General features: G+C 49.5%; 1 protein-coding gene across 7 annotated transcripts in view; it reads right to left on the bottom strand.

Moving 5' to 3' along the window:
- Window positions 1-15,455, bottom strand: part of COBL (cordon-bleu WH2 repeat protein) — a 233,230-nt gene that overhangs the window by 151,194 nt on the left and 66,581 nt on the right. For all 7 annotated transcript variants that reach the window (XM_053218692.1, XM_053218694.1, XM_053218698.1 and 4 more), the window contains exons 3-4: window positions 2,203-2,413; window positions 293-521 (exon numbers count right to left, since the gene is read on the bottom strand). In XM_053218692.1, the coding sequence (XP_053074667.1) occupies window positions 293-521; window positions 2,203-2,413 (440 nt within the window). The remainder of the gene's footprint in view (window positions 1-292; window positions 522-2,202; window positions 2,414-15,455) is intronic.

The following is a 15,455-nucleotide window of genomic DNA, read 5'->3' as shown; positions in this document are numbered from 1 at the left end:
GGTACTGAAAAAGAAATCCGAGAGACACTGGTTCATGCAGGTTTTGCGAGTAGTTCCGGTCCAGGGCCTGTTTTTATTCACGTCAAGGAAGCTCGAGGGAGACAGGGAATGAGCAGGACAGGCTCAGGATGGGGGGGATGCATCATTACAATCGAGGGGAACAGGAACAGACCAAATTTACTTTCTGCCCACTTCAACTCTGGATGAAGCTTGAGTGGCCTGAAAATCCAGGCATGGTGATTCCCGCCCGGGCTCTCCCCCAGTAGGCGTCAAAGACGCAGGGTGGCCTCACCTCGTTTATTGTCCCACGCATAGAGTTCCTTGATCCCCAGCTCGTTGAGGGACTTGGACAGCTCCAGCTCCTCCCCGGCGATGTTGTCCCTGAGGAGGACCACGTGCTCTGGGCTGACCTCACACTTTGCACAGATGACCGGGAGAATGTTCTGGAGCGGCACCTCGGGGCTCACACGCACCACGGCCTTTTGCGTTCGCAGGTAATTCACTACCAAGCGCACGGATTTCTGGAAGAACATACCGGACGAAAGTATTCTATAAGGGCGTGTTTGCACACGGCTCCAACCCCTATTGGTGTTCTAGAATGAGTACGGCAAGATCTGGGGCAGCCCGAGCCCTTCTCCCGAAACTGAGTGGGTCATGGGCGGAAATGTCAGACTCAGTAGTGAACAATATGCACCTGGAATAAACCACTGACCATAGACTCGCTCACTAAGGAACAAACTGCTAACAACACAAGGGAATGGACATCGGGAGGGATCCTGATTTATAATTTAACACCTACGCCTAACTACCATCTTTCAAGGATCCCAACAGACCTGAACACAAGGCACCTGCACATATTGTCTACATGAAAATCGTTTGAAAGTATCACGAATAATTCAATTTCAAGAAAAATCCTAAAAAAAACCCCAAGATATCAAATTTTTGTTCAAATAGCCAAAGACCCACATAAATATATTAATATCTCTATAACTATATACGGTATGTATACATGTCTGTGTATATACATATTTTTGTGTACATATACTACATACACATATTTAAGCTGAAAATATATAAGAGGCATACAACAGACATATACATGTAATAAACGTATAATGAGAGCCATTATAATCAGGGAAAAAACCAATCGGTTTGACTACACCTGATTCTAAATGTCTACGGATAAACGGACCGGTCAAAAAAATTTTAATATGCCAAAGGTTCATAAAGGCAACTTTTTCTTGGCCTTTACTGACTCGACATTGTCCGAACGCCCTGAAGAGTAGACCCACTAAGTGTGTGCTGAAGAGTTAGTTGGATCCCATGCCCCTTTCCAGAGTGTCGATGGCACCAATTATAATTTATTAATCACCCAAACCTAAAAACGTACAGAAGATGAACTGCTGGCCAAACTGCCATGTTTAAAAGCAGAAAAATTTAGTAGATATTCCAAGCACCTAAAAGCTTTCCAATGGTGTTAAAAGATTCACAGCAAAGCTTTATTAAGAAGTACCATAAGCAGCTGGAGTTCATTTTAACCAATAACCAAAAGCCTGAAATAAATCTGTGTATGAGATATTCCCCAAGTGCATTGAGTACAAATTTCGGACGTCAGTTTCTCAAAAGGGAAAACTCCTGTTTTTCCTCTGTCTAGGAGAAGTTCAAATCTTCCCTGTATTGCCATAGCTTCCTTGGACTGAAAGACCTAGGATTTTCTAGAGCGGTTCTATCTAATTCAACACGGTGGCCACTGGATCCTTGTGGTTATTCCAATGTAAAAGAATTATAATTAAATACAATTAAGAGCTCAGTTTCTCAATCACACAAGTTGCATCGCACCTGCTTAATAACTAGCTACATGCGCCAGGGGCGGCCTCCTTGGAACATGCAGGGTTACAGACCATTCCCATCTGTGCAGAAAGTTCCAGTGGATGGCTCTGGTCTAGACTGATTCCTCTTCTATAACATCCGAAGGAGCAAAGTTACAACCGTGAATGCTATTAAGCTCAGTTTACTTCCATCTTTGAAAAGAAGCCCAGTTAGGGCCTCACTTTGCCCAGCGTTGTTAGTAGGCGTTCCAACAACAGCTGTCTGTAGGTGTTACTTAGATAAGAGGGGCCCCACCAGCCCCCTCCTCAACCCCTGGGCCACAGGTGTCTGCATATGTCCTCAGGTGACAAAGGGTCCGCTTGTCCTACTGACCTCAGGTGCTTTAGGTGGGCCAGGCTTAACCTTCTCTTCGGGAACTTTCTCTTTGAGAAACACAGTGTGCACATTCAGGGTCCCAACTAAAGTGTTTGGCTTAAAACTCAAAGGCTGTTGGGTTTCTGAAGACCGGATCTCCAGGGCATGATGGGATGGATTCAGGTGGTTCTGAAGGCAAAGTTCAACCAGCAGGTCCATCATTGCATGGCTGCAAAAATGGAAACAAATCACATTAATTAGGGACGTTTGCACTCTCCCTTCGGTCAAGCTTGGGAAGGGCCAAACACACGAACCAGCAGGTGAATGTGCAGTCCTCTGTCTGGTCATGCTTATCAAGGGCAACGGCAGCTCGTGAATTCCTGATGCATGACTGTACTGGACGACACACTCGTAACATCTGCAACACTAGTAAACAACAGAGCTGAAAGAGCGTCCAGTAGATCAAACCCGTAAGAGCGGGGGAAAGAGCTACACTTGTAGTTAATCCATGGATATGCTGAGTTGAATCCTAGGAGGTCAGTTAGCACAAGTGAGATCACTAAAAACTAGACTTTCAGTTATTCAAAATTATAATGTATCTTAAAAACTGAAGATTTTAAGTTGAAGATGATAGCTAAAAAAAAAAAAAAAAGCATGCCTTTAAAAAAAAAAAAAACAACTAAGAAAACGCCCTAGTTTGAATGTCCAAGATTTTCATAATGTCCCCCACCACAGGGGATTATTTACCATGGGAAAATAACAACAGTGTGGATTCCTCCAAAGAATTTCATTTGCCTCTTTTATATCTGCTGGGCAGAATGCTTTTATATTTAAAGCTGACCTCTCTTTCCTAAAATTTCCCAAGCAATGGAGCATATACACCTTTCAAAAAGCATACATCTTTCCTCTGATTTCTTTTTTAGTTTTCTAAGTGTTTATTTACTTTTGAGAGAAACAGAGGGAGACAGAGCGTGAGCGGGGGAGGGGGAGAGAGAGAGGGAGACACAGAATCCAAAGCAGGCTTCAGGTTCTGACTGTCAGTGCGGAGCCTGACGCGGGGCTCAAAGTCACAAACCATGAGATCGTGACCTGAGCTGAAGTGGATGCTTAAACGACTGAGCCACCCAGCTGTCCCCAAAACAACTTTTTAGAGCCATCTCCTCTATGACAGTATTTGCTCCCACCTACTATCTGGGAAGTAATTAACAGCATGTGTGTGAATTGGGGGATACTCGGGGACACTGGTGTCACCCGAGTTCAGGAGACTCCGGGCCCCCTGGACTATGATGGGGCATCTGTAGGGCTGATGAAGTGCCCACCCTCACAAGTGCCCCAGCACACACAGCCACACCAGCTAATAACACTGTAAGCTTGGATTCCTTCAGCTCCGGGGCAAAAATCATCTTTATTCTGACAGCGAGATTAATGCAATACAACAAAAAGGCTGCAAGATGTGAGGACATTCCACTGAAAACTTCCATACGCAGGGGCGCCTGGGGGGCTCAAGTCAGTAGAGCATCCGACTTCGGCTCAGGTCATGATCTCACGGCTGCTGGGTTCAAGTCCCTCGTCGGGCTCTGTGCTGACAGCTCAGAGCCTGGACCCTGCTTCGGATTCTGTGTCTCCCTCTCTCTCTCTGCCCCTCCCCACTTGTGGTCTGTCTCTCTCTCAAAAATCAATAAAACATTTTTAAAAAAGCCTCAGTACAGAAAGCAGACTTCTAACAATGCTAAAGTGACCTCATGTTATTTGTTCCCATGCCCTGTGTATCCTTGATGACACTTACACACTCCCCTTCTCAGTCACCCAGGCTGAGGGGTGGGGTCTCCAGGAGAAGGCAGATGGGCCTGGGACCCTGGTCCATCTGACGCTCGCTCCTTTCCGATCTCTGTCTCCACCCACAGTCTACCGGCACCAGGGTAAGCACACACAAATAAACCGCCAGACAAGTATTTGAATTACTCTTACAATATAAACCAGAAAGAACACAAAAGCTAGTAATGTCACTTTTCTGTTCTTTTAATGCAATACTTGGTGACATATTTGAAACACTGAATTAGATGCTGTAAAAGGGAGCAGCCGGCTCTGGGACAGGGTGGCATTTTCCCCCATTACTGGGAGTAAGTAAGCACCCTGCCCTCACGCAAGCCAGTACTTAACCGGATGTGCTAGTATAGTCACGTACCCATTTTCTGCCCGAATAAAGAAGGGAGTGCCCAAGTCTCTGCCTTGCGTGTCCAGTGACTTTCCCCCCAGAACTGACTGATCCATGCTGGCCTTCGCTATCTCACTTAACGCAGGATGGGTTCCTTCCCACAGAGAGCTCCTCATGTTCAAGTTACAGCGATATTGTCAAGAACTGAGGATGGAAGGCAGTTTCTCAACAAAATTTGGGGGGGGGGTGGGGGAGGAAGAAGTTCCAAAGAAAATTCTATGTGCTGGAGGCCTGTCTCCTCAAATTTACTATTAAATTGGGGGGAGATGGGGCGCCCGGGTGGCTCAGTCGGTTGAGTGTCTGACTTGGGTTCGTTGAGTTCGAGCCCTGCGTCGGGCTCGTTGCTGTCGGCGCGGAGCTCGCTTCAGATCCTGTCTCCCTCTCTCTCTGCCTCTCTCTCTCTAAAAAAAAAAAAAAAAAAAAACTGGGGGGAGGAGAAGGCAGCAAAGCAAAGCAAAACAAAACACTGTTAAGAGCATGATCATAAAACTCAACACCAGACGCCTGGCCGTCGTATGTGCTTAAATTTTACGAAGAACACAGAGGCCAATTACAAAGTCAACCTGTTCCAGCACACTGCACACTATCCTTTCCCAGTGGCAAGAGCCCAAGCCAAGACAGAGGGGCTCCCACAGGGATGCAAGGAGGTTTTGGGGTGACAGGAACTCAGGCTTTGATAGCTGTCTTGTTCTCCTTCGGGACATCTGTATCGGTGATCCCCCAGGGGGACGCAGCTGACGAGGACCGAACCTGGGCTTCACTTAAGCAGCTGGACGTGCACCGGTACAAACACGAGGACTTGGATTCGAAAGCATGACCTGATCTTACAACATCTCCTGCAGGGTCTGCCGCTCAGTGTGACCCTTCCCCAGGCTCATTTAAAACACGACCTGGGGGTGCCTGGGTGGCTCAGTTGGTTATGCGTCCGACTTCAGCTCAGGTCATGATCTTGCGGTCCGTGAGTTCGAGCCCCGCGTCGGGCTCTGTGCTGACAGCTCAGAGCCTGGAGCCTGTTTCAGATTCTGTGTCTCCCTCTCTCTCTGACCCTCCCCCATTCATGCTCTGTCTCTCTCTGTCTCAAAAATAAACGTTAAAAAAAATAAAAAATAAACAGAACACAACCTGATTTACTACTGCCCCGCTCTACGCCTTTCAGCTTCGCGTCCACGTAAAATGAGGCGCGTGGGGGTGGGTGGCCTTTCTGCCCCACCGGTTAATCTGCTATCAGCTGCCATTTAAAATGCCAAACTCCCAAGAGTAAGCCAGTTCTTCCAAGGCTCCTCTGATGCTCCTGGAAAAAGTCACCCAGAAAGAGAGGAAAGCCAAAGCACAATGGCAGTGCCCAGTGATAGGCAGAGACACCTCCTGGTCCCCGTGGGCTTCTGTTACAGATTCACCTGCAGAGAGCTGACAGCTTCTCCAATGGAGTATCAGTGTGTGCCCTCCTGGGGTTGTAGCAAGTCCCTATGCCACTGGGCCACAGGAAGGAACCTTCCAGAGAATGGAGAAGAAGGTTGCCTGCTTGGAACCTTCTGGAGACTGGAAAAGGTTGCCTGCTTAGAACCTTGTGGAGACTGGAAGAGGTTATCTGTTAAGAAACTTCTGGAGACAGGAAGAGGTTGCCTGCTTACTCGTACACATTCTCCTCATATCCTGAGCCTGACCCCTCCTTACCTCCCCCGCTCCCTGCCCTTGGATGCAGCAACACCTGACCCTGATGTGCAGCTTTGCACACACCAGCCGTGTGAAGTGTGGGCATCCTTCCCATGGGAGCAGAGCAGTTTAGTGAGGCACCTGAGGGGAGCTTCCCCGGGATGCTGTCCCAGCACCGCCACTCACCAGTTCTCAGACCCGCTCCCCGTGCCTCAGTTTCCTCACCAGTGAGGGCATTAATGACAGCGTCCACCTGTTAGAGACTTTAGTCAATGAACACTTGTAAGGCACTGAGCACAGTGTCGGGCATTTGTAAATGTGATGTGTTTGCAAAATACATGAGTTGACTCGTTCCTGTCTTTTCTGCTTTGGGATTCTGTGCAGTGAGATGCTGTACCCGGCTCAGAGCAGACATCCCATCTGTATGTGGCTGAGCTCCGTCCTGCTCTCAGCAAATGCCAAGATTCCAAGTGGCATCCTTGAGACACTGCACCGTGAAGTTTCCCCAATCTTACAATGAAGCAAACTAAGGCAATCAGACAGGCTCACAATGTCAAACGAAGAGTCAGGTGTATTAAGAAAGCTGTCTAGACCATCAGTGCTAAGCACCCAAAGCACACCCTGCATTAACACTGCTGGGGACAACTGCGTCCTTCCCAAATTCATGTTGAATCCCTAACCCCCAACATATTTGGAGACGGGGCCTCTAAGGATGGGATTATGGTTACAGGAGGCCATAGGGTGGTACTAATCGGGTAGGATTAGTGTCCTTATAAGAAGGGGCACCAGAGAGCTTGCTCTGTGTACCCACATGAGCACAGAGCTATGGCAGCTGCCTATGACCCAGGATGATGCCTCAGAAGGAAATCTACCCGCCTGTACCGTGCCCTTGACTTCCAGGCGCCAGAGCTCCGAGAAGCCATGTGTGTTGTTGAAGACCCCAGTGTCTAGTATTTTAAGGCAGTGTGAACTAAGACTAACACGAACACCCTTTGCAGGGTCTCTCTCTCTCTCTCTCTCTCTGATCCCAAGTACTAGAGGACTGATCACCCCAAACCACATTACTAGGGGTGCAGGGGTCACATGGCAGATGCTAGGGGTGCAGGGGTCACGTGGCAGATGCTAGGGGTGCAGGGGTCGCGTGGCAGATGTTAGGGGTGCAGGGGTCACACAGCAGATCTCCAGGGTTTCCTCTCCCGACTGCTCCTCAATATTGCTTTTCCCTCTGACCTCTTTAATCTGTTCCCCAAATGCCTCTTAACTGCTCCTAACATAGGAATGATATTTACTTCCTGGTATTTGTGGTGATCTCTGTTTTTAAGTTTAAAAAGGATATACAATTTTTCCCCACATCTTTCTTTTAAAAAACACAATCACAAGGGCGTCTGTGTGGCTTAGTCGGTTAAGTGCCTGACTTCGGCTCAGGTACATGGTCTCACGGTTTGTGGTTTGAGCCCCATATTGGGCTCTGTGCTGACAGCTCGGAGCCTGGAGCCTGGAGCCTGCTTTGGTTTCTGTGTCTTTCTCTCCCCACCCCCGCCCCGCCCCTCTCCCCAACTTGTGCACATGCTCCCTCTCTCTCTTTAAAAAAAAAAAAAATTGATAAGGAAAAGCCAGTCCTCTTTCACATGGTTCTTTTACAAATCCTGGCAGAGTGATGGTCAGCCTGTGCCCACAGTCCTGCCAGATGCAGGGGCACTCAGGACCAGAGAAAGGGAGAGGGCTCCTGGGGACCATGGGGCTGGGAAGTCAGAGAGGCCACGTCATCCTACTCTCATCAAGCTGGGCCAGGCAACGAGTCGAGGTAATGAGTCGCCCCTCTCTGGGACACACTCCTGTCTACACCGTAAGGCCTGCCCCTCTCTGGGATGCACTCCTGTCGACACCGCAAGGCCTGTCCCCCTCTGGGACGCACTCTCGTCTATATCGCAAAGCTTGCCCCTCTCTGGGACGCACCCCTGTCTACACCACAAGGCCTGCCCCTCTCTGGGATGCACTCCTGTCTACACCACAAGGCCTGCCCCTCTCTGGGACTCACTCCTGTCTACACCGCAAAGCCTGCCCCTCTCTGGGATGCACTCCTGTCTACACCGCAAAGCCTGCCCCTCTCTGGGATGCACTCCTGTCTACACCGCAAGGCCTGCCCACCTCTGGGACGCACTCCTGTCTACACCGCAAGGCCTGCCCCTCTCTGGGATACACTCCTGTCTACACCGCAAAGCCTGTCCCTCTCTGGGATGCACTCCTGTCTACACCGCAAAGCCTGTTCCTCTCTGGGACGCACTCTCGTCTATATCGCAAAGCTTGCCCCTCTCTGGGATGCACTCTCACCTACACTTCAAAGCCTGCCTGTGGTCAGGCTGCTGAGGGTCATTCCTGAGCTGCATACGCTAACCTTAATTCCTGCCTTCTTCCTGCCATCCTGCCAGTGAGACCCTGGGCTCCCTCTCGGGACTGCATACTTCTCCAGGTCGTTCTCGCACAGCCAGTGGCATGTGTTGCAGCCGGGGTTCTTGGAGTTTAACATATAATCTGAAATTTGGGGTGTATTAAAGGTCAGATTGCTGGGCTACACTCAGAGTTTCTGATTCACCAGGACTGGTCTGGGAATTTGTATTTCTTTTATTTATTTACTTAGTTTTTTAGTTTATTTATATTCTGAAAGACAGAGAGAGCAGGGGCGGGGCAGAGAAAGAGAGAGAGAGAGAATCCACACTGTCCGCACTGAGCCCAATGTGGGGCTTGAACTCACGAACCATGAGATCGTGACCTGGGCCGAAACCAAGAGTCAGACGCTCAATCGACGGAGCCCCTCAGGCGCCCCGGGAATCCCTCTTTCTGACAAGTTCCCAGGGCTGCGGCCGCCGTTGGTCTGGGACCACACTTGGAAAACTACTGCACTCGCAGTACTCCTGAAATGAGCATTTAGTACAAATACGTTCATTAGATGAACGGGTCCCTCAGTGCCCGGGTTACAAGTTACGTTCAGGTAGCTACTCCTGGCCATGATGTTAAAACAAACACACTTCATCTGCACGCCCCGTCGAACCCGAAACTGGTTGAACGCAGCCTAGTTTCTTACTGGCCTTTCGTAAGAGGCCAGTAGGATTCCCAAGTCTTGAGTAAGGCAAGATCTAGCTACAAGGGAGCCCGTCCAGATGCCAGCTCCACGTGGCATCAGAGGGGCAGGGCATGGCAAGGCGTGCGTGGGGCCAGCCAAGAGGCGGTCCTGACAGACGAGGTCGGGTACAAAGGAACACACAGGCAGGACGCACAAAAGGACAATGAAGGGACAGGAGACTGAAGAAGCCCACAGCCAGAGAAGCTCGTGGGTCAGAGACAGGGCTCTACGTTCAAGGCTAGGGTCACCGACTAGGGTCTGGTCCCGGGCCCATCAAGTGAGGCCGGAGGGAACGAGACGGCAGCAAAATGACCAGGGGAAACTTCACCTCACGTACAAGTCTGAAGCCAAGTCATCAGGATGACGGGACCAGAGTCCCCAAATCCTGCTGGCCACACCCTCACAGAACCCAAATGCCTCACGGGGCCAGGCAGCCACCACAGCCCGCAAGTGGTCTCAGCACGTGACCCTGGGGACAGATGGGGTTACGCCAACTGGACAGACGTGCCCTCTCTAAGGCTTTTCAAACTGTTTCCAAAACCATGCTGGTCGTAACACCTTGACCTAGAGAGAAACGTGCAGAGGCTGGAGAGCCTGATAAGTTTTCTGGCCACGGGCTGTTACCTGGGGAGGTGTGGACAGGTGATATCAACATGGGTGCAGGCTGGTTAGGCTCTCCCCACGTAATTTGTGCTCTCTCAGAACTTGGACCTCATCATCCTTGACCTCTATCTTGGAGGACATCTTTCTGCAAGTCTGGAGCCTCCTGCGTCCACGTCATAACACAAGCAGGCTTTTGCTTCTTACGTGGCAGGTGAGCCAATGCGCCCCCTGGGTGGGGGGAGCTGATTCACAGCTGATTACGTGTAATTTTTTTTTTTTTTTTTTTGAGAGAGAGAGAGCATGAGTGGAGGCAGGGAGGAGGGAGAGAGAGAGAAAATCCCAAGCGGTTTCTACACTCAGCATCGAGTCTGACGCAGGGCCCGACTCCACGACCCTGGGATCATGACCTGAGCCCAAATCAAGAGTCAGACACTCAACTGACTGAGCCACCCAGGTGCCTCTGCCCAATTACCTTGAAAGTTATATTAGTGTTTATTTTATTTTATTTTATTTTATTTTATTTTATTTTATTACTGTTTAATATTTCTATAGTTTTGAGAGAGAGAGAGAGACAGAGTGTGAGCAGAGGAGGGGCAAAGAGAGAGAGGGAGGGAGACACAGAATCTGAAGCAGGCTCCGGGCTCTGAGCTGTCAGCACAGAGCCCGATGCGGGGCTCGAACTCATGAACTGTGAGATCACGACCTGAGCCAAACTCAGATGCCTAACTGAATGAGTCACACAGGTGCCCCTCTTATCTTGATTAAAAAAAAATGTTTTTAAGGTTTGTTTAATTTTGAGAGAGACAGAGAGTGAGCAGGGGAGGAGGAGAGAAAGAGGGAGACACAGAATCCGAAGCAGGTTCCAGGCTCTGAGCCGTCAGCACAGAGCCCGACGCGGGGCTCAAACTCACGAACCATGAGATCATGACCTGAACTGAAGTCGGACGCTCAACCGACTGAGCCACCCAGGTGCCCTTATACACTCTTTCAAAATTTTTGTTTCTGTTTGAGACAGAGAGAGACAGAGCATGAGCAGAGGAGGGGCAGAAAGAGAGGGAGGCACAGAATCTGAAGCAGGCTCCGGGCTCTGAGCTGTCAGCACAGAGCCCAACACGGGGCTCGAACCCACGAACCGTGAGATCATGACCTGAGCCAAAATCGGACACTTAACCGACTGAGCTACCCAGGCACCTGTTAGCGTTTATTTTATACATGCGTGTGAAATTTGCATGTTTTAACATTTTTAAAAATGCTTATTTATTTTTGAGAGGGGGAGAGAGAGTATGAGCCGGGGAGGGTCAGAGAGAAGATTGGAAGCGAAGTGAGCTCTGTGCTGACAGCAGAGCCTGGTGCGGGGCTGGAACTCACGAACTGTGAGATCATGAGCTGAGCCGAAGTCTGACCCTAACTGATTGGCCCCCCAGGCATTGCAGCCCAGTTATCTTTCAAATTATGTTAGTGTTTATGTTAAACGTGCACGTGAAATCTGCATGCTGCTTTTAACAGAAGACTAGTGCTCCCTTTACTTGAGGAAAATGAATGCTCTGATGTGCCCGTTTCCTCACGACTTGCTTGGCACTGGAACAGAGTTTTGTGTCCCCAGAGGCATTCGTAATCTTGTTTGATGGGAACCCGGGGCGCTCAGGAGACTCGGCCCCACACGGCTGCCTCACGTCCGGGCCCTTGGATCTCCCCGTCTCTTGTACAAACGGGTCATTTTGCAAGTGAGTTTTATTTCCTTCTGCTTGCTGAGATGTCTTCCTCCTAGTGCTCCAGAAAAGTTAGGTGTTTGGGGGACGCCTGGGTGGCCCAGTCGGTGAAGCATCATACTTTGGCTCAGGTCGTGATCTCACGGTTTGTGGGTTCGAGCCCTGCATCAGGCTCTGTGCTGGCAGTTTCGGATTCTGTGTCTCCCTCCTTCCCTCTCTCTTTTAAAAGTACATAAATAAACGTTACAAAAAATTAAAAAAGAAAAAAAGAAAGATGGTCCCGCAAGGTCATCGACGACAGACTTTGGGGGAGGAGGATGTGTCTGGCAGGCTTCCTGACTGTAAGGAGCGTCCCACTTTGGGGGAAAGCAGACAAGAGGGGAGATCATGCGTGGAGGGGGGAGGGGGGGCATGGAAATCTCTGTGCTTTCCTCTCAGTTCGAGGGAACTACAGCTGTTCTAGAAAAATTAAAAGTGTTCTAAAAGAAGGTATTGCCCAAACAGAAACGTCAATCAACTAAACCAAACCAACTTGTTAGCCAGCTATTTAGGGAGCTGCCTTCTTGTGGCTGCCTCCTCAGCACCAGAACTGGCCTTTCTCACCTCACCTCCTCAGCTCGCTGAGCAGCAGAGAAGAACAAGCTTCCCTTGGCCCCCAGAGCCCTGGCGGGAGAGGCTTCCCCAACACGTCGGGGGGCAGGGGGTGAAGGCACCCCAGAGCTGACGGCGGCTCACGGCCTCCCTCCCCTTTACCTTGGAACAGGTATGCTCTCTCCAGAAGGAACGAGAAACCCAATGCCTGTGTTATGAGAGCCTGTGCTGTTCCAGAAGCTCTGGGGCCCGAAAACCCCTGAACAATTTTAAGAGCGTCTGTGGGGAAGGGGGTCCAATGGCCTCTGCTGGAAGAATCGCAGGAATGAATTCCGAGGGAGATTTCCTGTGTTTCCGCAGAGGGAACATCGGCCTTTTCCTGCCCTGGGGCCTCCTGGGTTTATGTGCCAACATGGACCTGATTTCCCACGTCGAAAGACACAGCCCCAACATTCTAGAGGCTGACACAGCCCCAACATTCTAGAGGCTGACACAGCTTATGAGGCTCTCTTTCGGCTAAGGTCTTTTCAAAGGTCTTTTCGTTAAGTGTGCCCCAGCTAAAGCGATGGAACTGAATTGGTGGCCTCGTTTACCACCCATGTGCCGTACTGGTAACACCATTCCTAAACACAGACCGCAGCATTTCTCTTAGGAATGGCCCAGAAAGAACAGGGGCGCCTGGGCGGCTCCATCGGTCAAGCGTTCGACTCTTGATTTGGGTTCAGATCATGTTCTCACGGTTCGTGAGACTAAGCCCTGTGTCAGGCTTTGCACTGAGCATGCTTGGAATTCTCTCTCTCTCTTTCTGCTCCTTCCCAAGTTGTGTGTGTCTGTGTGTGTGTGTGTGTGTGTGTGTCCTCTCTCTCAAAATTAAATAAACTTAAAAAAACAAAAAAGAACGGCCCAGAACAAGAATTCTTATGTCATAATTTCTATAAGAACAGACTGAGTCTTTCATTTAAGTTTCTAAATCCAAAGGAAGCTTAAAAAAAAAAAAAAAAAAAGAACGAACATCAGTCATACACAGAACGCCATCATCAGACTGCAATGAACTAATGTTCTCTCTAGGAGAATCTTTCCTAACAGGAGAAAGCATGCTTAAGGGGCTGATTACAAATTACAAACTGCTTGCTTGTCCCATGAACTATGGGACATGTTCTCTAGAAAAACCGGAGAGAGAAACCACATCGATTAGTAATTAGTAGATTTGAGGCAAGGGTCAGGAATTGGGACTTCAACCCGCTCGGGTATTATTAAAGAGTGTGACATATAAAACCAGTTCCCCAAGCAAGCACCTGCTGTATCAGCAAGGGTCACGATGCCAAGGACCCAGTTACGAAAGCCCACAGCTCTGACTCACTTAATCCCGCAGGAAGCCTGGGAGAAAGGGTTATACTTCACTGCTGGGAAAGAGGAAAGTGTTTTCATATCCCTCGTTAAAGCTGCCTGTATTCTCCTGGCTACAAACTACCCAGTGGTAGTTTCTACTTTGTAAGGAAAAGCAATTTTTTTAAGGATAAAATTGGAAGAACGTGTTCAGTTTGGAAATGGTGTTCAGGGGCGCCCAGGTGGCTCAGTCGGTTAAGCATCTGACGACTGGTTTCGGCTCAGGTCGCGATCTCACGGTTTGTGAGATAGAGCCCCTCGTCGGGCTCTGCGTTGAAGGCGTGGAGCCTGCGTGGGAGCTTGGGACTCTCTGTCTCCCTCTTTCTGCCCCTCCCCTGCTTGCACTTGTGTGTGTGTTCTCTCTCTCTCTCAAAATAAATAAAAAAATAAATTAACCAAAAAAAGAAAATGGGGACGCCTGGGTAGCTCAGTTGGTTAAGCATCCGACTGCAGCTCAGGTCATGATCTCACAGTTCGTGAGTTCAAGCCCCGTGTCGGGCTCTGTGCTGACAGCTCCCAGCCTGGAGTCTGCTTCCAGTTCTGTCTCCATGTCTCTCTCTCTCTGCTCCTCTCTCCCTCTCTCTGCCTCTCAAAAATAAATAAACATTAAAAAAATTAAAAATATATATATGTAAAGAAAGAACATGACTTTCAAAATAATATTTGTACTTGTCAGGCAGGCATTCTGTCTCTCTGCGTGCATTCGCACATATGAGAGTATCGCGACAGGACTCAGAGGCCACTTTCCTAAAAAATACGGAAGCAGATTGACAGTGGCAGTGGTTTCACGGGGGTACACTTAGCTACAGGCCCATCGGGTAGGTCACAGTCAATATTCACAGTTTTTATATCTTAATCCTACCTCAGTAAAATGGTATTTTTCAGCGTAACTAAAAACTGGGTTGAGAATACAAGGACGGCAAGTAAACCATCATACGTTCGCTGATAGAACGTCACGCACCTATTCGTTTGTAAACCTAGAATAATGTGGCATGTGCCTCAAGCGAAAGTTCCGCGGGAGAAATGTACTGAGGACACGGACCGCTCTGCAAAACAAAGAAACCAGAAACTCCTGTCACTGGAACCCCCTGTCGCATGAAGCCCGGTTGCTGGGTTCCCCCTGGGGGGCGAGCGCCACGCCAGGCGTGGGGGCGGGTGGTACCACCGTGGGAAACAGGTTGACATCACCTAGCATGGGAGAAGATGCCATGTCCCACGACTCAACAGCTCCCCTCCCAGCCATACACCGAGGCTGTTTCTGGTCCCTGCTTGCACACCTCACGAAGCAATTTTTAAGGTGTACGTAGCCCTGTGCACATCGAGTTGCCACCTAGAATTTTCAGTATAAACAGCTGCAAAGCATAAAATTTCAGGGAGAATCTAAATACTGACATTTAAAATTTTTTTTTTAATTTTACGTTTATTTATTTTTGAGAGAAAGAGAGAGGCAGAGCATGAGCAGGGGAGGGGCAGAGAGAGAGAAGGAGACACGGAATCCGAAGCAGGCTCCAGGCTCCGAGCTGTCAGCACAGAGCCCAACGCGGGGCTTGAACCCATGAACCGTGAGTTCGCGATGTGAGCCGAAGTCAGACACGCGACAGGCTGAGCCACCCAGGCGCCCCCTAAATAGTGACATTTTAAAATACAAGTGTGCCTGGGTGGCTCAGCTGGTTAAGCATCTGACTCTTTTTTTTTGTTGTTTGTTTGTTTTGTTTTTTTTTTGGTTTTTTTGTTTTTTTTGTTTATTTTTGGGACAGAGAGAGACAGAGCATGAACGGGGGAGGGGCAGAGAGAGAGGGAGACACAGAATCGGAAACAGGCTCCAGGCTCCGAGCCATCAGCCCAGAGCCTGACGCGGGGCTCGAACTCACGGACCGCAAGATCGCGACCTGGCTGAAGTCGGACGCTCAACCGACTGCGCCACCCAGGCGCCCCTCTGACTCTTGACTTAGGTTCAGGTCATGATCTCGTGACTCATGGGATCCAGCCCCAC

The sequence above is a fragment of the Acinonyx jubatus genome, chromosome A2, assembly GCF_027475565.1.
Source record: "Acinonyx jubatus isolate Ajub_Pintada_27869175 chromosome A2, VMU_Ajub_asm_v1.0, whole genome shotgun sequence".
In the NCBI taxonomy this organism is placed as follows: domain Eukaryota; kingdom Metazoa; phylum Chordata; class Mammalia; order Carnivora; family Felidae; genus Acinonyx; species Acinonyx jubatus.
This window is presented reverse-complemented; position numbering and strand designations above follow the sequence as displayed.